Source organism: Acipenser ruthenus, chromosome 8, assembly GCF_902713425.1.
Source record: "Acipenser ruthenus chromosome 8, fAciRut3.2 maternal haplotype, whole genome shotgun sequence".
Lineage (NCBI taxonomy): Eukaryota > Metazoa > Chordata > Actinopteri > Acipenseriformes > Acipenseridae > Acipenser > Acipenser ruthenus.
In genome coordinates this window covers 51,155,592-51,181,009 of record NC_081196.1, presented here as the reverse complement: position 1 = coordinate 51,181,009, position 25,418 = coordinate 51,155,592, and the positions used below count along the sequence as shown (strand labels likewise).

General features: G+C 36.4%; 3 protein-coding genes across 5 annotated transcripts; 1 reads left to right on the top strand and 2 right to left on the bottom strand.

Moving 5' to 3' along the window:
* Nucleotides 1-6,647: 6,647 nt before the first annotated feature.
* On the bottom strand, nucleotides 6,648-9,619 carry LOC117407269 (putative potassium channel regulatory protein). The gene is made up of 2 exons (XM_034012070.3): nucleotides 7,940-9,619; nucleotides 6,648-7,485 (listed from the first exon to the last, which is right to left on the bottom strand). The coding sequence occupies exons 1-2, from the start codon at nucleotides 8,515-8,517 to the stop codon at nucleotides 7,239-7,241; spliced, it is 825 nt and encodes a 274-aa protein (XP_033867961.2). The 5' UTR covers nucleotides 8,518-9,619; the 3' UTR covers nucleotides 6,648-7,238.
* An 86-nt stretch (nucleotides 9,620-9,705) lies between these two features.
* On the bottom strand, nucleotides 9,706-12,869 carry LOC117407268 (tripartite motif-containing 13-like). Of its 2 annotated transcripts, XM_034012068.3 has the most exons (4): nucleotides 12,835-12,869; nucleotides 12,343-12,477; nucleotides 11,732-11,785; nucleotides 9,706-11,547 (listed from the first exon to the last, which is right to left on the bottom strand). In XM_034012068.3, the coding sequence occupies exons 3-4, from the start codon at nucleotides 11,732-11,734 to the stop codon at nucleotides 10,336-10,338; spliced, it is 1,215 nt and encodes a 404-aa protein (XP_033867959.3). In that variant the 5' UTR covers nucleotides 11,735-11,785; nucleotides 12,343-12,477; nucleotides 12,835-12,869; the 3' UTR covers nucleotides 9,706-10,335. The 2 variants fall into 2 exon arrangements, with proteins under 2 accessions (XP_033867959.3, XP_033867960.3); XM_034012069.3 differs by lacking the exons at nucleotides 11,732-11,785; nucleotides 12,835-12,869 and having other exon boundaries at nucleotides 12,343-12,671.
* LOC117407270 (SPRY domain-containing protein 7) lies at nucleotides 11,824-25,260 on the top strand. Of its 2 annotated transcripts, XM_034012071.3 has the most exons (7): nucleotides 11,824-12,026; nucleotides 14,943-14,969; nucleotides 15,107-15,280; nucleotides 16,823-16,939; nucleotides 19,293-19,459; nucleotides 20,604-20,706; nucleotides 22,785-25,260. In XM_034012071.3, exons 3-7 carry the CDS (start codon nucleotides 15,175-15,177, stop codon nucleotides 22,880-22,882), a joined length of 591 nt encoding a protein of 196 aa, XP_033867962.2. In that variant the 5' UTR covers nucleotides 11,824-12,026; nucleotides 14,943-14,969; nucleotides 15,107-15,174; the 3' UTR covers nucleotides 22,883-25,260. The 2 variants fall into 2 exon arrangements, with proteins under 2 accessions (XP_033867962.2, XP_033867964.2); XM_034012073.3 differs by lacking the exon at nucleotides 14,943-14,969 and having other exon boundaries at nucleotides 11,825-12,026.
* Nucleotides 25,261-25,418: the final 158 nt, after the last annotated feature.

The following is a 25,418-nucleotide window of genomic DNA, read 5'->3' as shown; positions in this document are numbered from 1 at the left end:
TGTCACTGGAACCATTTTTTTTTGTAAGAAAGGACGATGTCTTCGCAATTGCAGATGTGCAAAAAACAATGTCCCATGTGTTTCGTGCATGTGCACTGCAGAACCTGGAAAATGTGCCAGAATAACAGACCTGGAGGAAGATCAAGAGTTCATGGTAGATGATCTGTAGAGTAGTTAAACGGTTTTAAGGACATTTCCTTTTTTACTTTTTTTTTTTTTAAAGTACATAAACAAGTTATTTCCTTATGCTCAGTGAAACGTAAGAAGTTAGTATTAGATTATTGTTAAAAAAAAAAAAAAAAGTAAGAAAAAACCAAACAAAAGAAACCAAACCCCTGCCTAAGTCAGAAATGCTGGGCCTCAACGTGGTGCAAGGGTAAACACCCATGGTGGTGGCCAACGTCAGTGTTACGCATTTTTTACACAATTACAAATAAATAGTCAGTGATGGTCTTTCTAGGTACAGCAATCGCCGTTAAACCAATTCAAGTAATTTTTGTGAATTTCAACCAGTAAGGAGCATATACTTTTGAGTTATCTTAATATTGGTCAGAATTAATATACAGTGCCTATAGTAAGTATTCACGTTTTCACCGTTTGTTGTGTTACAACCTGAAATCTTGATGCATTTAAATGGGGTTTTTTTTTTTGCTTTGATTTACACAACCTACTGAAGACTTTGAAGAGGCAAGATAATTTTTATTGTGAAATAAGTTAATGAAAAATAAAAAAAACTGAAATGTCTTGGTTAGATATTTATTCTCCCCCCTGAGTCAATACTTGGTAGAACCACCTTTGGCAGCAATTACAGCTTTGAGTCTTTTGGGGGTAAGTCTACCAGGTTTGCACATCTGGCTCCTGCAATATTTGCCCATTCTTGGCAAAATTGTTCAAGCTCTGTCAAGTTGGATGGGATCATTTGGTGGACAGCAATCTTCAAGTCTTGACACAGATTCTCAATCGGATTCAGGTCCGGGCTTTGACTGGGCCACTCTAGGACATTCAATTTCTTGTTTTTAAGTCACTCCAGTGTCACTTTGGCTGTGTGCTTGGGGTCATTGTCCTGCTGAAAGGTGAATCTCTGTCCGAGTCTTAGGTCTTTTGCAGACTGAAGCAGGTTTTCCTCAAGGATTTGCCTGTATTTAGCTCCATCCATTTTGCCTTCTACCCTCACAAGCTTCCCAGTCCCTGTCGATGTAAAGCATCCCCATAGCATGATGCTGCCACCACCATGCTTCACAGTAGGGATGGTGTTACCTGGGTGATGTCCTGTGTTGGGTTTGCACCAGACATAACACTTTGCATGTAGGCCAAATAGTTCAATTTTTGTTTCATCGGACCATAGAATATTTTGCCTCATCGTTTCAGAGTCTCCCACATGCCTTTTTGCAAATTCAAAGCGGGATTTTACATGGGTTTTTTTCAGAAATGGCTTCCTTCTTGCCACTCTTCCATACAAGCCAGATTTATGTAGTACCTGAGCTATTGACACATGGACAGTTTTTTCCAGCTCAGCCATGGAATGCTGTAGGGCTTTCAGAGGTGTCATTGGCCTCTTGGTGGCTTCTCTGACCAATGCCCTTCTTACCCGGCTGCTCAGTTTGGGAGGACGGCCTGCTCTAAGCAGATATTGGGTGGCGCCGTATACCTTCCACTTCTTAATGATCAACTTGACTGTGCTCCAAGGGATATTCAATGCCTTTGAAATCTTTTTATACTCCTCCCCTGATCTGTGCCTTTCCACAACCTTATCCCGGAGTTGTTTTGAAAGCTCCTTGGTCTTCATGGTAGTATCTTTGCTTTGAATGCACTACCCAACTGTGGGACCTTATAGAGAGGTGTATTTAATCTGAAATCGTGTGAACCACTTTAATTGCACACAGATGGACTCCATTTAACTTACTGTGTGAATTGTGAAGGCAATTGGTTACACCTGAGCTTATTTAGGAGTGTCATAGCAAAGGGGGTTAATACTTATCTAATGAAGACTTTTCAGGTTTTTTTTTTTCATTGAAAGTGTTGAGTAGGTTGTGTAAATCAAAGGGAAAAAAATCCTATTTAAATGCATCAAGATTTCAGGTTCTAACACAAACTGAAAACGTCCAAGGGGAGTGAATACTTACTATAGGCACTGTACACGAGTTTTTGCTGGATAGGCTAAACTTTGCTGCTTGATATAATACATTTTGCAAGAGCAGATCCTGAGCAGACCATCAATTTCACTTTTCAATACCTGTATTTTGTGAAACAAAGCTCGAAATTTGTGGTACTTTTCAGACCCATTCATCCCAGATTTGCCCTACGTGGCTCCCAGACTAACTGGCGGTCTGATGCAAGCAGCAGTAACTAAGTGCTGGGACTTGCAAGCCAGGTATAGTCAAATATCGCATAGACAGTCTGTTCCAGGACACGAGCACTATGCTCATCCTGATAGCTGACATGATATACAGTACTGAAGACATACATCTGTCCCACTTTATTTTACAAATAGAGAACCCAATTTTGTGGTGAAACTTTGGTTGTTTAAGAATTTATCAAGTGTGTGTGTGTGTATGTATATATGTATATATATATATATATATATATATATATATATATATATATGCCACGTCCAAAATTATTGGCACCCTTGATGAAGCTGAGCAAAAAAGGCTGTATAAAATAAACAACAAGGTTAATGAGCTATATTTTATGCTCAAATATATGGGAAAACCATATTCTTTTTATTCTAATACAATTGCTCAGAGAAAGTGTTTTTTAACAAGTAATAAAACATGTTCTCAAAAAGATAGGTGTCAGAATTATTGGCACCCCTAAAGATTTGTATAAATAAAATCAAACAAAATAAAATCTGCATTAACATTCTACTTCTTTAAGTTCATCTCAGTCTTAAGGAACTGTATTGTGGCCTTCCATGGCTTCCTGTTTCACTGGGGTATAAAAATGAGGTAACACACATATGAAATCCATTTGTCATCCATCACCATGGGCAAAGGCAAAGAACTCACACATGAAAAGAGACAAATGGTTGTTGACCTTCACAAATCAGGCAATGGGTACGAAACAATAGCTAAAAAACTAAATATACCACTTACCACTAGTAAGGCAATAATTAAGAAGTTCAAAACCACTGGAACAGTGGTAAACTTGCATGGTAGGGGACACAAGTGTATCTTACCCCCACGCACAGTGAGACAGATGGTTCGGGAGGCAAAGGGAAATCCAAGGGCCACAGTTGGAGAATTACAAAACTTGGTTGCATCTTGGGGTCACCAAGTCTCCAAATCTACAATTAGATGCCACCTCCATGCCAATAGGCTATTTGGAAGGGTTGCCAGAAAAAAGCTTCTATTGAGATCAACCAACAAACGTAAACACTTGGAGTTTGCTAAACGGCATTGGCACTTCGATTGGAACCGGGTGCTATGGTCAGATGAGACGTAAATAGAGCTCTTTGGCCACGCAGACTAGCGGTAGGTTTGGCGTCGAAAGAAGGATGCGTGTGCAGAAAAGAACCTCATACCTACTGTAAAATATGGTGGTGGATCTTTGATGTTATGGGGCTGTTTTGCTTCCACTGGTCCTCGGGCCCTTGTTAAGGTCAACGGCATCATGAACTCTACCCAGTACCAGGACATTTTAGCTAAAAACCTGGTTGCCTCTGCCAGGAGGCTGAAACTTGGCCGCAAGTGGATCTTCCAGCAAGACAATGACCCCAAGCACACATCAAAATCCACAAAGAAATGGTTAATTGACTTCAAAATCAACATTTTGCAATGGCCATCTCAGTCTCCGGACTTGAACTCCATTGAAAACCTGTGGTTTCAATTGAAGAGGGCAGTCCATAAGTGCAGACCGAAGGATATCAAGGATCTGGAAAGATTCTGTATGGAGGAATGGTCTAAGATCCCTCCCAATGTGTTCTCCAATCTCATTAAACATTATAGAAAAAGACTCAGTGCCGTTATCCTTGCAAGGGGAGGATGCACAAAGTACTGAAAACAAGGGTGCCAATAATTGTGACACTTCATTTTTTTTGGAAATAAATTTATAATTTGAGAAATGTGTAATTTTGGTTGATTCCTTTGAATCATTAAGAAAGTCAAATATATTCCACATGTTGGAAAATTACAATATAGCTCAGTACTGGTATTATTTATTTTATACAGTCTTTTTTGCTCATCTTTATCAAGGGTGCCAATAATTTTGGAGGTGACTGTATATATATTCAAGATGAATATAGACACATTTTGTATCCAAAAACCCAGAAAAGGGTAAATTAATTACAAGTGAATGCAGCTTTACAGAACTTTACCTGGTACTGCAAAGAGAATATAAAACAAAATCCAGCCAGTAGAAAGTGGAGTTGTATAGTATAATAAATGTCAAACCCTGTTTTACCTTTCATTTTAAAAAGATCTCACTTATTGGCTATAAACAAACTAAAACTGATTGTGTGTCATTGAGAAAAGAGGTGTACCCAGTGAAATTAAAACATGGGTGTTCCTTTTTAGTACATTTTTATATCTACATAAGCACAACATCATCAGACCTAAGTATATTACGAATATTGAGAATATATGCCTATATGTTACTTCTAAGATGTAAATCTACAGTACTGTTACAAAACCATTTATTCATGTCTTAATGGCAGCCTTGTCACAAGTAATTTGTCATTAAAACAGTTTAAGAGATGTATGATTTTTGTAAAATCAACCCTGTATCTCAACTCTTTTATTTTATTGTATAAAAGCACAGGAAAAAATGCAGATTCGGTCTAGTAAATATGCATCCCAATACTTGCATTACATGGTATGTGACCATTTTAATTAAAGGTTATTTTTAGTTCTTCAAATTCCAATTGTAAAGGATGGGTGCTGTATGGTGAAAATTGGCCCCCAAAAATGTTTCGAATTGAAAGGACAAGGTCTGTCAATAAGTGAGACAATAATATAATATTTACTATGTAAGTTTTGCCTTTATTAGAACAACCGTAGGGTATATTTATTATTTTCCATGTGTATCAAATCCTATGTAGGCCCACATGTGCAATTTTGCTAATTTTAAAGTAATTTACTACTTTGCACCTATTTTTATTTTTTTTTGCATGATTGCTATCTTTTAAACATTTTCAGTCTTCATGTCTTTTTCATTGAGATATTAAAAGATGACAGATGTTGCATACAATAAAAAAGCGCAAAGTACAGTACTTGTGCTTATCTGATCCCAAATAATCCAAACTCTTCTATTCAAACTATATTATAATGAAATGCATGCTGATGGCAGCTGTAAAAGGCAAATTTAAATATACTTCTGTGATAAATATCAAAACCTTGAAACACTACATTAGGCATTTTTTAAGGTACAGTGTCTAATCGGTGTTTTGAAAGAAAATAGTCTACTGTAATAACGTTTGGCTATTTAAAAAAAACTTAATCCAAATCATGCAAAGTCATTTGTTTTGTAAAGTTTAAAAAATACGATCTGCAAAAAATAATAATAAATAAATGTCATTGCTCATGATATCTTATTATAGCCAAAACAGTGCTGTGAATGTCCCAAATTTAAATGGTAATGTAGTTTGTATTTATGCCACATGTTGATGTGCATATTTGTTTTGTTTTCCACCAAGTCCCTTTTATTTATAGATGCTGGATGCACCTGGTACACAGGTGGGTACATACTATACATTTACAGTGGTCCAGTACCACGCTTATTTATCTAGTATGTGATTGTTTGGTTAAAGAACAGAATGGTGATCTGATTAGTTTGGTTATTATTTATTTATTTATCTATTTATTTATTTATTTATTTATTTATTTATTTATTAGCAGACACCCTTATCCAATTGTTACAAGAGATCACATTATTTTTACATACACTTACCAATTTATACAGTTTTTTTACTGGAACAATCTAGGTAAAGTATCTTGCTCAAGGGTGCAACAGCAGTGTCCCCCACCTGGGATTGAACCCACGACTCTCTGGTCAAGAGTCCAGAGCCCTAATCACTACTCACACTGGTGGCCTAATAAAATATACAGACATTTTATTTACATTTTTTTTTAATAAAGGTAGACTTAAAAAAAAAAAAAAAAAAAAGCATGAAGCCAATAAAGTTGAACTAACTTTTCTTTTTCAGCGTTTTGTCTGGATTCAAATGATGGTACTGTGATGGACTCCCCCTAGTGGGTGGTGAATGTATGACTGGTTTACCAACGAAAGTGTTTCCTCTTTAGGAACATAAAAGCACTAGTAAAGTTGCCAAGCGGTTCAAATACTACTTTTGACAAGTTGACATGTTATTTTAGCAGTTCTTTTTATTCATACATCATTAAGTGTTTCAGACATACATATATATATATATATATATATATATATATATATATATATATATATATAGATATAGATATAGATATATATATATAGATATATATAGATATAATTTTAGATCAACGAGCTAGCTGCCCAACGTTTCGATATGTTGTACCTATCTTTCTCAAGGGAGCCTGTGTTTGAATCAAAACATTGGAGGTATTTACAGGTGTTTGACGGCATGACAACTACTTGTTATTGTTTATATATATATATATATATATATATATATATATATATATATATATATATATATAATTTTAAAGGGTCAGCCTCATAAATGTGCAATATATGGATAGATACAAAAATAACAAAGTTAAACACAGCAATTAGGGCTAACTGATGGACTACAAGTTAAAGGTTAAAAGGCCACTTAACTGCAATAGATGTGTTTATTTCTAGAGTAAACACGTCCTTTTTTTTTTTTAAAGTAACTTGATCAAAACATAAATTGTGCCTGACAATACTTGGGACAGCATACTGTTCTCTCAGTGGTCCTTTGAAGGATGGCTTAATTGTTTTCGGTGATTTCCTGATTTATAATTATAAATCACGAGATTGAATATTCAGGTATTGACCATAAATAAAACACAACATTACATACACAACATAATGGACCCTTATTTGTGTACAATTACAGAAACTGCATTTTAGCGCTCTCTCTCTCTCTCTCTCTCTCTCTCTCTCTCTCTCTCTCTCTCTCTCTCTCTCTCTCTCTCTCTCTAATTAGGGTACCAATGTGTCGTTACCTTCAGGGTAGAATTGCCACAAATCAAGTACTTTTTAAACTTTCATCAAATATTTCATCGTGTTTAACTGCTATCGCCTTTTCCTTGTTTTACATGCAACTGATTGTGTTGCCTTCATTTACTTTGAGTTTTGCTGTGTTTTGTTTGATGATTAGCGTGTTCTGTTCTGAGCCCATCGCTAATGGTCAGGATCTGTGGCCTTTTGATTCTTTCAAATGTATAACACTCCACCTTTTCTTCTGAAGAAACCGTTCGTGTGCTTATGAGACGGAATCCTTCCTTTAGTAGTATATCTACTAGTAAGCCCAGTACATTGGTGCCATTAATGAGTTTCCTGTCGTCTGGTTGAATCGTCACATACCTGAAACACAATAGGCAGTGTTAGTATACTGCATTTAAATTACAATAAACTTCGAATATAGAAAATAAATTGAGAGGGTGGTTCTATTGCCTCTGCACAAGACTAGGATCCAGTGCACTGTTCTATTAAAAAAAAAATCCTAACTTCAGGTAACTGGATCAAAGTGCTTCGTGATTGTACATTGTACAAGGCAAACATTCTAATTGTTCTCAATGCGACAGTATTTTTTCACGCACCTGTGGAGAGCAATAATTAAATTGATTAAGTCTTGTGGATGCAAGAATATATTGTATATACAACATTGTACTTCAAATCTGCGTTATAACCGCTGATGAGGGTTAGTGTATTGCAGTCGCTGTTATACTATTGCACATGTTTGCATCATATTTAACAAATGATTGTTAGAGAATTTATTTATTTATTTTTTGGTTACTGTAGCCAATTACATAATTACCGTGCAGCAAACTCTTCTCCAGCCGAGTAGTTTGTGCCACATTGGAACACAAGGTCGTGATGCGAAGGTCTCTGCAGTGGCACGGGAGCCATTGGTTTTTGAGGTTGGTATGCATAATTCCAGTTCGTCGATGCCTGTTCTGCAAACACGCATATCCTCGCAGCTAGCATTTCGATGGTGCTGCTGTATGAACAGAAGATTCTGAAGAACGAGTGAGTCTCTTGAAGAGAAAATCGAACCTCCAGGATCTCCAGCCTTTGTCGAATACTGTCTTTGCTTAGGTAATCCACCAGTAAACGTATTTCATAGAACTCAGCTTCACGTGTTAAACCTTCGTAATCAAAGAAATCGGGAGGCAGGGAGACCTGGCGAGTCCTTAGGTAGTCCAGGATATACTTAAATAAACTCCCATCTCTATCCACGAAAAACTGACCATTCACTACTCTGAATTCTGGGTCACTTCCATCCAACATGCGTGCTAGTTTTGAATCGGAAAATCTTCTCAGTGTTGACACTAAAGTTGTAAATTTCTGCCCCCCAACATTTAGTGTGACGACTTCTTTATTACCGGTAGTCATTTTTATTGAAGTAAGCTTCAGAAAGACCCCAGCCCCCTAAATCCTGCTCTAGTGTTAAAGTGTTTAAAAACAGCCGACGAAATCGTAGTGTACAACCAGTAGTGTTAAACTTCAGTTTGCTTCGTATTTCCTGGCAACGAAATGCAAACAAGTCTAGTTACGTTGCTATGAAGCCTCTGATAGCAACTTGAAAGGTTTTCCAAACATGTTAGTGTTGATTCCCTCAGATTGGTTTAGGCTGAATTTACATTAACTTATTTGATCTGTAATTAAATGCATGACATAATGTAAAAAAATAGCGTTAATAACTCGATTGGCCTATAACCTGTTATTTGAATTATTAGATACTGCCAATAAATCTGCCTGAGCGGTCCTGAATTCTGATTTAATAATACGCATATAAGTACAATAGGGTCTCGCACAGAGTTAGTGTAAATAATGTATTTGTTGCAGTAACAATGCATTCATTGTAAAAATATATATTTTTTATTATGGTTTTGGTATTTAATAGACCAAATAATGATAGCATTAATTTTATTTGTGTATTTTACGGTTTTGATTCTACAGGGCAAATTAATACGCATCCATGCAGGGACATTCAGCCATTACATTACGTTTTTAATGTAATGTAAGTGTATCTCTTTATGCATTGTAAATGTTTATTTTTATTGGATACTTTTTTTAAATTTCCAGTAATTACTATGGTGCAGTTTACCAATTACACATTTTGCTATTTGAAAAATACATTTTGCGCTTTGTTTAGTTACACAACATGTTGTTGAATTCTAGATTACAATGATTATATAAAACTAACCGACGAAGCATTTTTTGGAAATGACCAATGCATAAAACCACAAATTGGGCATGTCTTTGTAAATTATAGCATGTTGGACCCGACATATTTAGGCAACAATGTGAATACGGTATATATAAAATACGCACATTTTACATTTTACAGCCTTTAGTGAAGAATGTGTCTTTGTGTTGCTAGATTGAATGATTCTAAAGAAAAACACTTGCAAATGGTCGTTTGCTAAATGTTAAAATATCCACACGTTTCACCGGTAAAAGATAAATAAACACTGCTAGGTGTTTGTGGTAATAGACAGAACGCTATATTTGAGCAATGTAAATAAACAGAACGATCAACATTCTTAAGAAATACAGCAAAAAAAAACTACAGAGTGCTCATTATTTCATGTATGTATTTAATATCAACAATATTCTCTTTAAACCATACATTACAAATGCGAGAATCAGTTTTGCATTTATTTCTAGCATATATTCAAATGGCATTGATCCAGACTCAATGATGTGCTGAATGGAAATGAAGGAAGCAAGAACACGGGCAAAAAAACAAGTTGTGTAGATCGATTCGCTATCATTTAGCTTGGGTGAAAAAAACGGAAAACAAGCTGATAAATGTATAAGGGCCTTGAATATTAAATCAAGGTAAATAAATACCTAGTGCTTAGACACGAGGCAAACCTGAATGAAATTAATTAAAACACGTTTTTCACCCTATAATTATCCAGGTTCCTGAAATAGATACACTGTTTTAATTTGATTTGAATATACGTGTGTTAACATCACCGCATGTAAAAAAAAACATGCATATTTATCAAATACTGTTGCAGAAGGAAACCAGCTTAATACATTTCCATATCACGTTAAACAAACACAATATACATTTATCTATGATAACAAATCGTATTTGGTATTTTATTAAAAGGGATTCTTAATTGTCATTGTAATATTAATATATAAACTGTAACCGTATAGTGTGTGTGTGTGTGTGTGTGTATAGAAAATTCGTGTCTATAATAACTTGTATCTGCAAACAAATGCTGCAGTATAATTCAGCAGAAGTAGTGTATGTTTCTGACAGATGTCATAGAGAAACAAACAAATGTTTACAACCTCGCCCCAGCATGCCACAGCATAGTCTGAGGATTCCATTGAAGCAGGTAAACATGAACTGCCAACCGCTGACATTTGGTTTACCAAAAATGAGAGACTCAGTGAATCCTGAATATACAATGCTAATGTTAAGAGGCACAGGGAAACTGTAACCCCCACGAGAACTCGTGAGTATTTTTGTTTGGTAAAGGGAGATGTGCATTTTTCGTGGGGGGTAACAATCTTATCGACATCCTTTAGTTTTACAGAGTCCCACTTCTTTGTATCAAAGTTTTGCATTATAGGACTGACATCCACACATGGGCGAGAAGGCAGAGGAGTCTCTCGAATGATTCTCAATTTCTCCCGAAATTCTTGCATCTGCTGCAGAAACATGAGCGGATCAGACACGTCCTTTAAAGTCTCGGCGATGCTCAACGCCCTTTTCTGCTCTTCAAGGACCATGCTCAGTTGGTTTATTTTGGGATCGTACGTCTGCAGTACAACTAGCTTCAGGGTTTCAAAATCGGACAGTATTTCGTTCTTCTTTTGCTCCAGCGTGTGGATTAATTTATCGAAATATTCCGTTACTTTTTCCCCATCCTTAGATACCAGCTGCAGTGCCTTTCTCTTGCTGTTCCCCAATGTATCCAAGCAAGACAGCACATCCGCGTTGCGCCAGTTTTCAAATCCCAGAAAAAGTTCCTCGAAAGCCGCCTTCTCTTGCTGGTATGCGTTTTCCATCGCACAAAACGTATGCCCCTTGTGATCCCCCATTGTAGCGCAAAACCCACAAATGAGTTTAAGATCAGAGGAACAGAAGATATTCAGTGGCTGTCCGCTGTGTGTTCTACAAATTGACATTTTTGGTGTGAGTTTGATTTTATTGTACTTTTCTACAATGCCCCTCAACGAGTAATTGATTTGTAAGCTGTTTATTCCTGTAGTCGTTGTTTCTTTACGGCAGGTGGGGCATTTAAACGGTGGCCTCCAGCTCCTGTTGCCGTTTCCTTCGAGAATACCTTCCAGACATTTCTTGCAAAAACTGTGGGAACAAGGTAGAACCCGTGGGTCCTCAAATAAACAGCAGCAAACAGGACAAGTAAGGTCTTCTTCTAGGAGTTCCATATTCTGTAAAAAATAAAAATAATTATTTTAAAACGGTATATAAAAACGCCATACATTTCTAAAAAAAAAAAAAAAGAAAAAATGAAATGGAATACAGCAACATCTTTTAAATTTTAATTTCTATAGTTTTTCAGCTTGTCTAAATAAGTGCGTCACAAAATAGTTTTAGCTTGCACATCCCCTGTACCATTGCTGTTCCCACTTCCTGCCTCTTGGCGTGCTCGTTGTCACTGTGATGAATCTGTGAAAATCGATTTAAAAATAAATGTTTGTCACACTTGTCCATACCACTGACATTACAATATCACAATTGGTTATTTCCTAAACCAGCTACCATTTCGGGTTAAAAAAAATAAATCCAGAATTAAATAAAATAAACATTTCTAGCATAGCTGTGACCTAAACCTGTTTTGCAGAGTAAGCAAACAGAACAGAAAACAGACGAGCAATCCTGCGTCTCCGTCAACTCCACATCACACAGGGTAGGCCTAATATTTTTTCCATGCAATATTCATGTATACGTGAATTCAGCCGCTATGTTTAAATCTTTACTTTATTTAGGCCTATTCGTGTGAATACACATTTTCTTCTCAATTTTTCGGGTTTGATGGAACGCTAAAGCGCAACATAATGACGTGACCTGCAAGATAAGGGGCTTGTAGCATGTTTAAAATCATCTCCCAAAGTGGCGTACGGTACTTAGTCATGTTGGATAAAAATGCAGAATAAGTCGCAATGTATTTAGAAACGATTATGACTGCTGTGTGCGCGTAAAAAGCAACATTATGTATTACTCACCAGCTGCTTGTAACGCACAATGCAACGCAATGATGGCGCTTGTTGCTGTGCAGATTTCTCCCTCTCTGGGCGAATGAAAATTTAACCATGTACCCTCTGCTGACCAATAAAATGTGACGCACAGAGCCTGTATTCCTACATTTTGATAAACAAAAAAACGAAAGTGTGTTTTAACAAAAGAAAAAGTGGTACCTCAACTACTTGACATTTTATAGGAACATAAAGGCATTTGTTAAACATATATGAGCATAATATATACGACAAAAAATATAGAGGGTTCTGTCTGTGATACAAGTTGATATGCACCCGAGAGGTCATCGGGCAATCCGGCGGCTGTGACCTTCACTGCTTGTATTTTACACTTTGCCCAATACAGTATTTTTTTTTATATATAATAGTATTACATTATAATGTATTTCAAATATGTATGTGATGCCATTTCCATCTGATGCAAACGATCTGATAAAATCAATTGCATATAGCTGTATGTACCTTTTCCCTACATGCTAGCAAACCAAGCACAGGTAATGTTACCCTATATAGCACAGAGGGTTTCAACCGGGGGTACGCCTTCTCCAGAGGGTACTAAGGGTCATATGTGGTATGCAGGACGAATCAGAAATGCAAAAATAAAAATGAAAGTAAAAGAAAGTAATGATCTGTTGATTTTGTTTTTTACGGTATTATTACTGGGAAACCAGTGTCCATGAATATGTCATTTTTGTTTAGCTGCGCAAAGGTTACAATAAGTTTGAAAATGATCATCCACCTGTACGCATGCGTAATTTGTATTGCCCGTATTATCACACTAATGTTGCTAGGGTGGGTGAAGTAGGCGTGTGGCAAGTCTGCCTATGGAGAGCTCTGCTCAGATTGGCCGGTGCTGAACTGCGCTCGTCATACAATTGAATGGTAATCAGGGCAGAACAGTCTTTCTGCGTTTTTTTCCGAAGTATAAATGCGCAGGTAAACCTAAATAATGACCACAGATATATTCCCATGTGAGACAATTTGAAATAAAACAGATATCAGATTACTATTAATTTGAAGATTTTAAAGATTATTTTAAAATGTGTTTTTTATTATTATTATTTATTTCTTAGCAGACGCCCTTATCCATTTTTGAAGAGATTTCAGAATAAACCAGAAATGAATACAACACAGTGCAAATTGGGAGATAACGTATACATACAACAGTAAAATATGGTATAAGAAAGTGAGGTAAATAGAAAGCATATGCGGTAATACTACATTTACCATAGTATTACAGTATATACAGTATTGTGGATTTACCTAATTCTGTGCATTTAGCTTTTTAACATCACGGGTTTAATAAGTTAGGATAGAACGCTTAAGATGGTTTATATAAAAATGAAGGTCACATTTTCTGGGTGTATGGAAAAAATGTTTAATAATGCGTTTATATATGAAGCAGTGGTTTTTGTATATTGGCATTATTAACTTGCATTTTTCACACTTTAAATAACACAAAACATTTACAAATCACGTTATAAATTACGAAGTGAAAAACATTAAAGAAATACACAAATAAAAACAAAAGTTAAAAAAAATTACTACATTTTATGAACAATCATGTGGGGTATATAGCAAAGTAAAACTGAACTCATTTGTGGAGTGAAGGTGTAGGCCGAGCTCATGAGTTAGTTCTCAAGTCATAGGTACAAATTAGCAAATTACCTTGTCTAAAAAAAATACTAGGAATAGCCAGTGAAAAGTAAAACTGGGATCCAACAGGAGTGGCGTCAAGACTGTAGTTCAGCACTATCACGTGTCCTTGTTTACACAGCCAACTATATACAGGGGTGATTAGAAACTTTAAGAAAGTAAGTTTACCATCTCAATTATATGGTGGTTCTTATCACCCTGTACACTGATATCTGATACTGCCCCATTTTCATCGAAACTACAAGAACCTTAATACACTACATGGCATTTATAATTATCATAGGACAAATTAATTTTACAAATATTACAAACTACAGGAATAATTATGTATTATTATAGACAGCGTGAAATACAAGAAATATGGAACGAACGTTTAATATATCAAACATAACTAAATTCAATGAGAAACATTTTGGTGATCTGTTCAGCAACTATTTCTTAAATGAAAGGACTACGTCATGTCATTAAATGTCTGTAAATAACAGTGGACCTACGGTGTTGTGTGGGGGAGGGTGACAGGTCCATTTCCCCATCTCTCTGGCGGCAAGGGCCAGCTTTATCAACCAGAGGCCAAAGAAAGCACCTGAGGATCAAAGCCATGGGCTCTGACAACAACACACGATCTATTTTTAAAATAAAAGTAATAAATAGATTAATTATTTATTTTAATACAAACTACTACCGAAACAACTTGCAGTATGATATAGTATATCTAGCAGGCTAGAAGCTATTACGTTGTCGAATCGTTAAACAATCCGTATGTAGAATAAACAAGACATTTGGTTGCACAACCGATTCTATATCAATATGCATGCGCAAAAATACTTTTTCTACGCTACTGTTTGTTTTGATACTTCAGCAGGAAGACCAGGAACTAACGAGCACATCATTTTTTTTTATTCTCTGCCCCGCAGGTTAGACAACTCCACAGTTGATGTAAGGTAATATGTTCTTTACCCGGGGTTTAAAAAAACAATGAAGGTTTGTTTTTAAGCCTGTGTTAAATGCTCAGCAGAGGGCGCTGTTAATCTGTACATGCTCTCTGAATCTTAGCGATCCTGTTCCTCTTTCTCCACAGTCCTCGCGATCTCTTTGATGAGATAGTCTGATTATTATTTCCGGACAGACTGGGCAGTCAGAGCGATCATGGCCTGGGTATTCGGCTGCTGTTTGAGATGGTGCGGAGACGGAGGATCAGGGCATGTTCCTCTGAAAGAAATGCCCGCAGTTCAGCTAGACACACACCACATGGGTAAGGGGGACCATGTATATATATATATATATATATTACATTACAGCAATTCTCACATGTCTCAGCCATAAACAACAACAGTGAGGCGGCGGGACAGGAGCTCAGTCTGATCAGTACAGTACTACTGTCCATGAAGGTGTGTGGTTGAATATAGTCTGTCGTGTTTAAAAAATAATAAGTAAAATTGATTGAAATAACTTTCCAGTAAGAAGCACGGGTACGTGTTTGTTGATATTTCCATATGATGATTCGACTTTTTTGTTTTACTATGAATGTACTGCTACTGTACTTTGTGGGTAGTTCAACATTGCTATTATTAATTGTTCTAAACGAATGTAGTCATACACCCAAAGGTCCTTCTCAGTAGGTCGGTACAAATATATATATATAATCAACAAAATTTTTTGTGTACCGAACCATTTTCGTTCATTACTACACTGGTTGAGATTTTCGTTATCAGAGGATCAACATAGTTTTATTATTGCCCCAAGCAGAATGCCAGAATACGTTCATGCAGTAATCTACACGCTGAAGGGCCTACACGTTTAAAATAAATAAAAATGTAATCAGTTAGTACTGAGTCTTTAAAGTAAACCAGAATTGAAAATATTTCAAATGGTGACCTTTACAGTAACTTACAGTAACGCCCACCACAGAGATAAATTGCAGTTGCATGGATAGCGTACACGCGAAGACTAATACAGAAGAAGTTGCATAACGAATGTAGAAAATGCAGCAGTTTCCACAAATCCATTTTGACCAGTCTTGCAGTGGAGTCAGGGATGGAAATAAGACTCCCATTGCATAGCAGTGAAATCCATTCCTTGTTTTACTATGAGTCCAATAAGACACACTTGAGCGTGTTACTTATACACTGGGGCGAATCAAGCGTATATTAAAACCTTGAATGGGTGAAACTGCTATGCAATAGGAGTCTTATATCCATCCCTGTTCATGATTGGGCTAGAGGTTAATGCTGGCTGGAGGTCAGCACTGATAACATCTGTAGTTCATTGTAAACTGTAAGGTTTGCAGTCTGTGCACCTTCATGTGTGGCTCTATTTATGCTCACATGAAAACTATGACTTTTGTTAGCTGCAAATGAAAAGTGAAATATATTGGGTGGGTCCATTCCATATGTTTTCTTTATACTCTGATAATGGGTGTTTGTTCATTCTGCTTTCTCATGGATATCTGTTGTTGTATGTGCTGTTTAGCCATTTTACCCTCTAATTGACATTTCCCCTAGTAATGTTCTTTAGAGTAAACGATTGCAATTCAATCCTGTGTCTCTTGAATTACCGAAAACAGACACGCTTGCAGTTATCACTGGTCTCTGCGGTGTGATCAATGTTTCATTTAGAACCAGAAGCAAAGCAGATAGATTTCAGCAAGTTATTAATCCAAAAACCAAATGCTGATGTTGGAAATGTGCTGGTCCTTCTCTGTGTATAATAATAATAATAATAATAATAATAATAATAATAATAATAATAATAATAATAATAATAAGTTTGTTTTTTTCCATACTCTCATTTATAGGAACAGATGTTGTTATCGTCAAAAGTGGCAGAAGAATATGTGGCACGGGTGGCTGCTTAGCAAATGCTCCTTTACATCAAAATAAGAGCTATTTTGAATTCAAAATCCAGTCCACAGGTTAGTAATTGTGTGTGTTTTGTTTTGTTTCCATGAAACTCTGGAACAGTAAACCATTATTGACAGTCTGTTCATTGTATTAAGTAGCATACAAAAATTTTTACTTTTAATTCAATGAAGTAACTAGGGTGGAACTATTAAGTTTCTTGGTCCATCAGTCACACTGAATATAATCTAATATAGTTGTTATAGAATGAAGTTTGAGCTTTTGAAACTGATCTTTTGACAAAAGATAAACTTCAGACTGATGCAAAAAGCTTGTACATGCCATTACAAGCCCTGTGTGTCAGAAATCCCAAGGAGCTCATACTACATTTTAATAGAGATATCTGGACATACGATCAAAACTTTTCTTTACTGAACATATTATTTTTCAGTTTTATTTTGGTAAATTAATTAATTAGGTGTTTGGTTAATATTAACAATACAGTCAGCTAGCTAAATGGTTGATTGTGTATCTGAAACCAAAGGGTGTCAAGACTTACAGAATCTCTTACTGAATCTGTTAGATTCCAAAATTGGAGGTAGCCTGGGCTGTAGACCAAGAATCTTGATGTTTCAACCCAAATATTTCATCAAATAAATTGTGGGTGTCAGTGTTTATGGGCTCCATTTCATGTAGGTTGGCAGTCTGGCTCTGTTGATTTGAATATGGGATAATCAGTTACCAAGAGAATATTTACACAAGACCACCATTAGTAAACAGTAGCCAAATGCCAACATTCTTGCTAATTTATTTCATTTATGAAATGCTTTTGATATTAAAGTTCCTCCAGTCTGTGCATGTTTGGTGTTGTGAGCTCTTGTGTTTGATCTGAACCATGGCAATAAGTTGTGTCTAATTCAATTGTGATGCAGGACTCATCCAGGGCTGTAGTTTAACTGCACGGCTATAATTGCACATTTAGCAGTATAACTGCATTTGTGCTGTTGCAGAATAACAAATGAATGGCTATCTGTTCTGTGATTAGCTGAAACGACCTTGAGTGTTGTATGGATTTCAGTATTCATAGCATTTTCTCACTTTCTGGTTACAAAAAGCCAAATCCTGCTTTCTGTTCAGCTTGGATTTTGTTGCTGGGTGCTCAAAAGTCTTGGCACACTGCAATCAACCTGTCTTGTCAGGATTACAGTTTAGCCTGATCTTCCATCTGCTTACATATGTTGTATGTTGTCGTATGCATGGAAATAAGTGATTGAAAAATCACAAAAGCTGGACTGTAATTTGGTTTTACAACTATGTGAAATGGAAAGAGGGGCAGTTATTCACACCACTAATTAGTAATCCCACTTCTGAGTCCGTTACTGTAGCACACTAAGAGATATTCAACCAAGACCCTCTTTTGTAACCCCTTTCCTCCTAAAGTTATTTAACTTTGTTGCTATAAAAAATAGGTCAGCTGTCTGCCATGGTAGCTATTTATTTGCAGTCCACATGACTTAAACGAAAGCCAGCTAGCAGTCAGTTCTACAGCATCTGGAAGCAAACCACGCAGAAACATTATACCATGCAACATGCAATGTTAAAGGGTTCACATATGAACTGAATGAGCTGCACGTGGTGTATAATACTGGGATGAACATAAATCCTGGTTTTCTGTGACACTGCAGTGCATGCATGGACTCCGCTATTGTAAGCAGAACCAAGTGAATCGTTGTTCATGCACAGGAATCTGACCTGAGAGGCAACGTTCTGATTTAAGAATTGCAATGGTGACAGCAGCAGCAGCAGCAGCATGAGTTGCATCATCCCTCATGCTTGTAGAATAGTAAAGTGTAAATAGCTTCAAATCAAATTCTATTTCTTTTTTTTTATCACTGTCCCCTTACATTTCTGATGTCTGATATTGTTTTTATTATGTTATGGTGCTTTTGCCCAAGTTTAGGAGCTAGTTGCTTGCCATAGATGTAACATAAGGTTAAATCAGCCTAAGTGTCTTTATAGAAGTAAGAGCCAGCGACATACTGTATAGTGATCTGCCACTTTTGATCAAGCAGCGCTATAGGTGGTACCGGCACTTATTAATATACTTTGACTGATCTGGCTTACATTACATATGTCTGGCAGGCAGCTAAAATCCAACAGTAGCTCCTGAACTGGTAGTCAAAGCGCACGTTTTTTAAGATTAACAAAAAAATGCATTTCTGTGTAAACTACGTAGAATGATTGTAAACACCATAAACAGTAAAGGGGCAATGCAAATATAACTTAAGAATTTAATCTGAAGCTACTTACTCTTAAATCTGCATTCAATAAATATTAACCACAGAAATGTCCTGAATTGGCACTAACGTGGCATCTCAGAAATGATGCCCAGTTCATGAAATGATTTCAGTAAATTGCTTTCCTCAGGCGTGTGGGGTATTGGAGTCGCTACGCAGAAGGTTAACCTGAACCAGATCCCTTTTGGACGGGATGTTCACAGCTTAGTCCTGAGACATGATGGATCTGTCTATCACAACAACGAGGAGAAAAACAGGCTCCCTGCAAACAGCATCCCTCAGGAAGGAGATATAGTGGTGAGTCACTCTGCTGCGCAGTGCCACTCACAAGATCAGAGGCTGGCACTTTGGATAGTCATATATGATTTTCTTCATGTGCAGTGCATTTGTAAATGTTGGTTATTTTTAAAGATGATATTCCATGTCTTGTAGAGCAGTCTCTAGTTTTAATTACATTGGCTGAATGTCACCTCCAAACAAGAACTTTCTAGTCTTGATTCTATGAATAAAAACTGTACCAATATGTGACCAGTCCAATTTGGGAAAATCAGTACTTCATTTGTTGATGGAAAAAGTATATTTGGCTGGAATATACAGACTCTCCTCTTAATCTTCCATAACTATTAAAGGGCTGAATTACTTTAAGAAATACTAAACTAAAATTAAATGACAAACATTTCAACGAGAAGTCTTCATCAGTAAATTAATGTAATTTTTGTTTATTTTAAAATGTCTTTATCTTTGAAGAAGGGGTAGCAGGGGCAGGTGTGCCAGTGTGAGCGGAACATTCGGATTTGATGTTCTTCCAATCTTTGGTGATTGCCAGCAAACATTTAGTAATGAATTTCTGATGTAGTTGAAAAACTAGGCTTGGACCCAGCAGTCATTCACAAGTACCACCCTGGGCTTCACTTTAACTGGCATCATCAAATATAAATCATTCTTTATCCTTGCCATTCTACTGACTTAAGTCTCCCTTTCAGAAACCTACCAATAAAATAAGATTGTCCATTGCTTTCATTACTGGTGAAATCATTTAGAAAGACTGCAATATTTTTCAGATTATATTGAAATCATAAGGTTATCATATATGATTCAGGTTTTATTTACCAATTCTAATGCAGTTTCATTACTGATTTGTATCTAATGAAATACACTATTCACTATTTATTATAATTTGGTAATAATTAGCATATCATCTAATGCACATCAGGAATGTCTGTTAAGCCCATCTGTGGCCTGGTTCTTTATATTCAGCATTATAAAATGTCAAGGAAAGAGGGTGTAATCTCATACAGACAAACGTTCCAGCCTGTGCAGATATGTGGGCATAATAGCACAGATATTGGACCATATTTTAACACCCTATTCTGCGGTATTGCAAACTGTGTGGAATTGATAAACTTCATAAAGCTGAGGTTTGTTTTTTCTTCTGTCCTAGGGTATCACATATGACCACGTAGAACTCAATATATTTTTGAATGGAAAGAATATGCATTGTCCAGCATCAGGAATCAGAGGAACAGTGTTCCCTGTCGTATATGGTAAGGAATCACCTTCTTTATTATTATTTTATTATTATTATTTTTTTTCAGTCTGTTGACCAAACCTTAAAATCCCCATTTTTGCACCTTGAAAAAAAAAACAATTTCCATTTAATCAAGGAGCAAGGTGGTGATGCAGGGGGCCAACTCTCTAGCCCTTCATGCTTTTTATTTCTGGAGACCTGGATTTGAATTGTACCCGGATTGAAAAAAAAAAAAAAAAAAAAACCTTAGTATTTGCTCCATGGAGAGCTGACACAGCAACGCAAACTGAAATCAAGCAATCGTAAACATCTTTACTTTAATAACAAAACTCCACTCTACTCTTACAAAAGGAAAAGACAATGAATGCATTAATTATGTTTTCAGTACCCTGACAGAAGCATTCTACAATTACCACTGGAATACTATAATACACAATCATATATTAATCATTAACAGAATGTTAAGCACACCACCGCGTGAATGGAAGTGTTTGTACTGTGGTCCTGATACAAGTGCACACTAGCATGTGTGTTACAATGGCACTGCAATAGATTACTAGTGTCTATTGGTTCATACCATTGAGTTTTTTAAAGTATTGTTACCATTCTACCTGTGATACAGAATTGAACTGTAGTTTACCTTGTGAAATCATTGACTCTTATTACAGAAACACTACATTTAAGAGCATGATACTTTGAAGTTTTAATTTCTCCCCCAAAATGTTTTATGAAGGTGTTTATGAAGTGTTCAATTTTTATTGACAGAAGACTGCCAGTGTGATCTTTTTCCTTAAATAGAAATGCATGCACACCTAAACCCAAGCTTGTGAAATGCAGGCTGATATAATGCAGCCTAATGTATTGCAATCCAGGGAACACACAAAGAAACAGTCTTATATTATAGAAATTCACTGGAATTAATTCCTTTAGAAAAGCAATAGAATTCTCCTCCAATATTCCTAACTGATCTGCCTCTTCCTTTCTATTCAGTACCTCCTCCTCTCTCGGCTGGGTGGCAGCAGCACAGCACAGCAGGGGTTTCTGTTAGATGCAGTTTGTTTATTCTCAAAAGTGCTGTTCTGTAATTGGCTTTGGCTAGTACAGCCTCTCATTTGCAAACCAGCATGCCTTATTAACAACTTTTACACACATTTTAACCACATATTTAAACTACTTGGAGTAAAATGTATTTCTTTTAGTGAGACCATTTTATTTTAAGTTAACAAGCATAGTATACACTTCAACATAATTTTTCAATTTGCATTCTGCTGTACACCAGTTTTAAGATTTTCAACAGTAGATTCCACCTGGGATCAGGGAGTCCATGAAAATTCAAGAGAGATCATCTTTAAGATTACATTCTTTATTGTGCTGTTGTCCAGCAACGCAGTTGTTAAGCATTGTATGTCATATAGGTTTTCTATTTCTGTTCAGTCTATACTAAATCAACACGTGTGCTCATATTAACACAGAGAGCTTATGTATAATATGACTGGCAGTTCAGTCCTTGCATTGGTTCAGCCCCGAGTTCCCAAGTCTTTGTGGGTGGAGACAGGTCCAGTGATTGAGAGTCTGCAAAAGCACAGGACTTTCAATTTAACATACAGGGCCAGAGCAGGGTACAACGCAAATGCTAATACCATATAGAGCACACTGGATTTGTCTGAGAAGCACTGTTCATGTTGCTGTATTTCAAAGGGCCAGACCTACACATAACTTTGAAATGTACTCTACCATATTTCAACTTAACATTGTTTTATGTTGGCTATGATCACATTATGTTCCTCCGTGTGCTGTATGGTATTAATTTTTGAGATGCTTCTAGCACCCCCATCACAGTTTGGCCTACACTGTTGAACATATTTTAATTTGGCAAATATTGGTTCAATTCGAGTGTTGAGCTTTGCCGTTGTTTCACAATTACATTTGTTACTTCCACCTCTCGTAATCTTCACTTTGACCTTTTTGTTTTCCAGATTTAAACACTTTTGAGATACTGACTTCATATGTAATTCACAAGGGGAGGAGCTTGATACTAAGTTGTGTATAATTGCTCATGCACTTGACTAATGTCATTTTGTGTCTGTCTTGCAGTGGATGACAGTGCAATTTTGGATTGCCAGTTCAGTGAATTTTACTACACGCCTCCTCAAGGATTTGAGAAGATTTTATTTGAACAGCAAATCTTCTAAGCAACACTACCTGCAATACAGCTTGCACCCTGCATTGTTTTAAAGTGTTTTCTTCTGTTTCTACAAAGCTTTGTGTCAATTGTATGAAGTACAGTATGTTGAGTATTTTCCTGTGACTGTCCTTGTTACCAGCATTGTACCCAGCTCTAAACCATCTGGAAGAAGTTAGGCTGAAACTGCAGTTTAAATCGTTTCATCATCTGTAAGCCGTGTGGTTTGTTTCATACAATATTCGGAATGGTTGTGTTTCCCTTTTAATCATGGGGTTTGGCATCATTAGTTCCCGTTTGTTAATCAACCACTGCCTAACAAAAGCTAATTTAGCAGATTTTCATTGTCATTAGTAATTATTAAGGACAAGGTTATGGAGCTTGTGATCAAAGTAACACATTCAGTATCAGTTTTCTAACCGTGGTACGCATTTAGAATTCATGCCCACAACATAATTACCATTTTTATTAATGCCCAAATTGGTTTATTTAGCCTCTTGATGAGATTTCATCTATTTAATTTAAAATGTACATTTTTAATAAAACACAAGATGCTACCAGTATCAGTCACAGCTGTACATAAAACACTGCTTGATCTTCTATATAGTACAGGCATGGACCTCTATGCAAACGACTGATTCAATTGAAAATGTTACTGGTTATATAAATTTGAAACAAAATAATCAAATATATTATGAGGTATATAAATCATTATTATTTCTAAAAGAATGTTGTCTACTTCATCCTATTTAACACTAATACTGATAACTAATTATGTAACACAATTTTTGTTCCTGGGTAGTAAGTGTTATTTCCTAATTGCTTATGCCTCAAAAGTATAGAAAATGGCTATTATTCCCCACAAACTTTGCTTTTGTGACCAGGACAGTGATATTTTGAAATTTACCTATTTCCAATGAGAAAACGGGCGAATTTGTGTCTTTTCGTTCACATAAAGTCAGAAAAAAACAACATATGAATCCAAATTAACATGTATTTATACTAAAGTAATACAAAAATTACTACAAAAGATTTAGAAGCGAGTAGTTTTTCGAGATTTACGATTATACTGTAAATCACTTTCACGAATCAGCCCCTAAATGTAGTCTCCCATCATGTTGTCGTTATACTGTCTTTGGTAGCGGCGTTCAAAGTCCAGTATATCCTGGTGGAAGCGCTCGCCTTGCTCCTCCAAGTACGCTCCCATGTTCTCCTTGAATTTATCAAGATGAGCATCAAGGATATGGACTTTGAGGGACATCCTACAGCCCATTGTGCCGTAGTTTTTCACCAGAGTCTCAACCAGCTCCACATAGTTTTCGGCCTTGTGATTGCCCAGGAAGCCCCGAACCACTGCGACAAAGCTGTCCCAAGCCGCTTTCTCCTTACTAGTGAGCTTCTTGGGGAATTCATTGCACTCCAGGATCTTCTTTATCTGTGGTCCGACGAAGACACTGGCTTTGACCTTTGCCTCAGACAGCTTAGGGAAGAAGTCTTGAAGGTACTTGAAGGCTGCCGGCTCCTTATCTAGAGCTCTGACAAATTGTTTTATAAGGCCCAATTTGATGTGCAGTGGTGGCATCAGCACCTTCCGGGGGTCCACCAGTGGCTCCCACTTGACGTTGTTCCTCCCCACAGAGAACTCGGTCCGCTGTGGCCAGTCCCGCCTTTGGTAGTGCGCCTTGATGTCCCTGCTGTCCCAAAGGCAAAGATAGTAGGGAAACTTGGTAAAACCGCCTTGGAGACCCATCAGGAATGCCACCATTTTGAAGTCTCCTATGACCTTGATGCTATCTCAGAAAAATGCAGATATGTATCCACTTAGTCAGCTGGAACTAAACTGAACTGGTGGGCTTAAGGCCCCTGTATTTATACTACTATTTATATTACTGGAAAGTTCTAGAAGTTACTCCAAGTTTACTCAGCACTGAATCTATCTGGAATGTTCTGGAAAATAGGTAAATTTCAAAATATCACTGTCCTGGTCACAAAAGCAAAGTTTGTGGGGAATAATAGCCATTTTCTATACTTTTGAGGCATAAGCAATTAGGAAATAACACTTACTACCCAGGAACAAAAAAAAAATAATAATAAATTGTTACACAGTGTTATATATATATATATATATATATATATATATATATATATATATATATTACTGTTAAATTCTTTTGGAAGTTTTAGGGATGCCTTGTTTATTGTAAGTTGTCAACAATTAATAGTTTAAAATATTGCTGTGTTTTGTTTTCTTTCTGAATCACATCAGCACTCGTCTACACATAGTAACTTATTAAATGTTAGAACATTGGTATGTGTCTCAGGTGTTAATGTGTTGATTTAGCACTGATGAAATGTGAGTGTTATGTATTAAAAGAAAAAAGAACCAAATGAATTTTGGAATTTGTGAAATTATGCACGGAATTAAACTTCGCAAAATGAATTTACAAAATTAAGTAAACATGTTTTTGTTTACCTCCCATCATACAAGATAGTTGTAACGCTTGCGAGATTTAAAACGATATGTTCTTGCTCGCGCGAGATTTAAA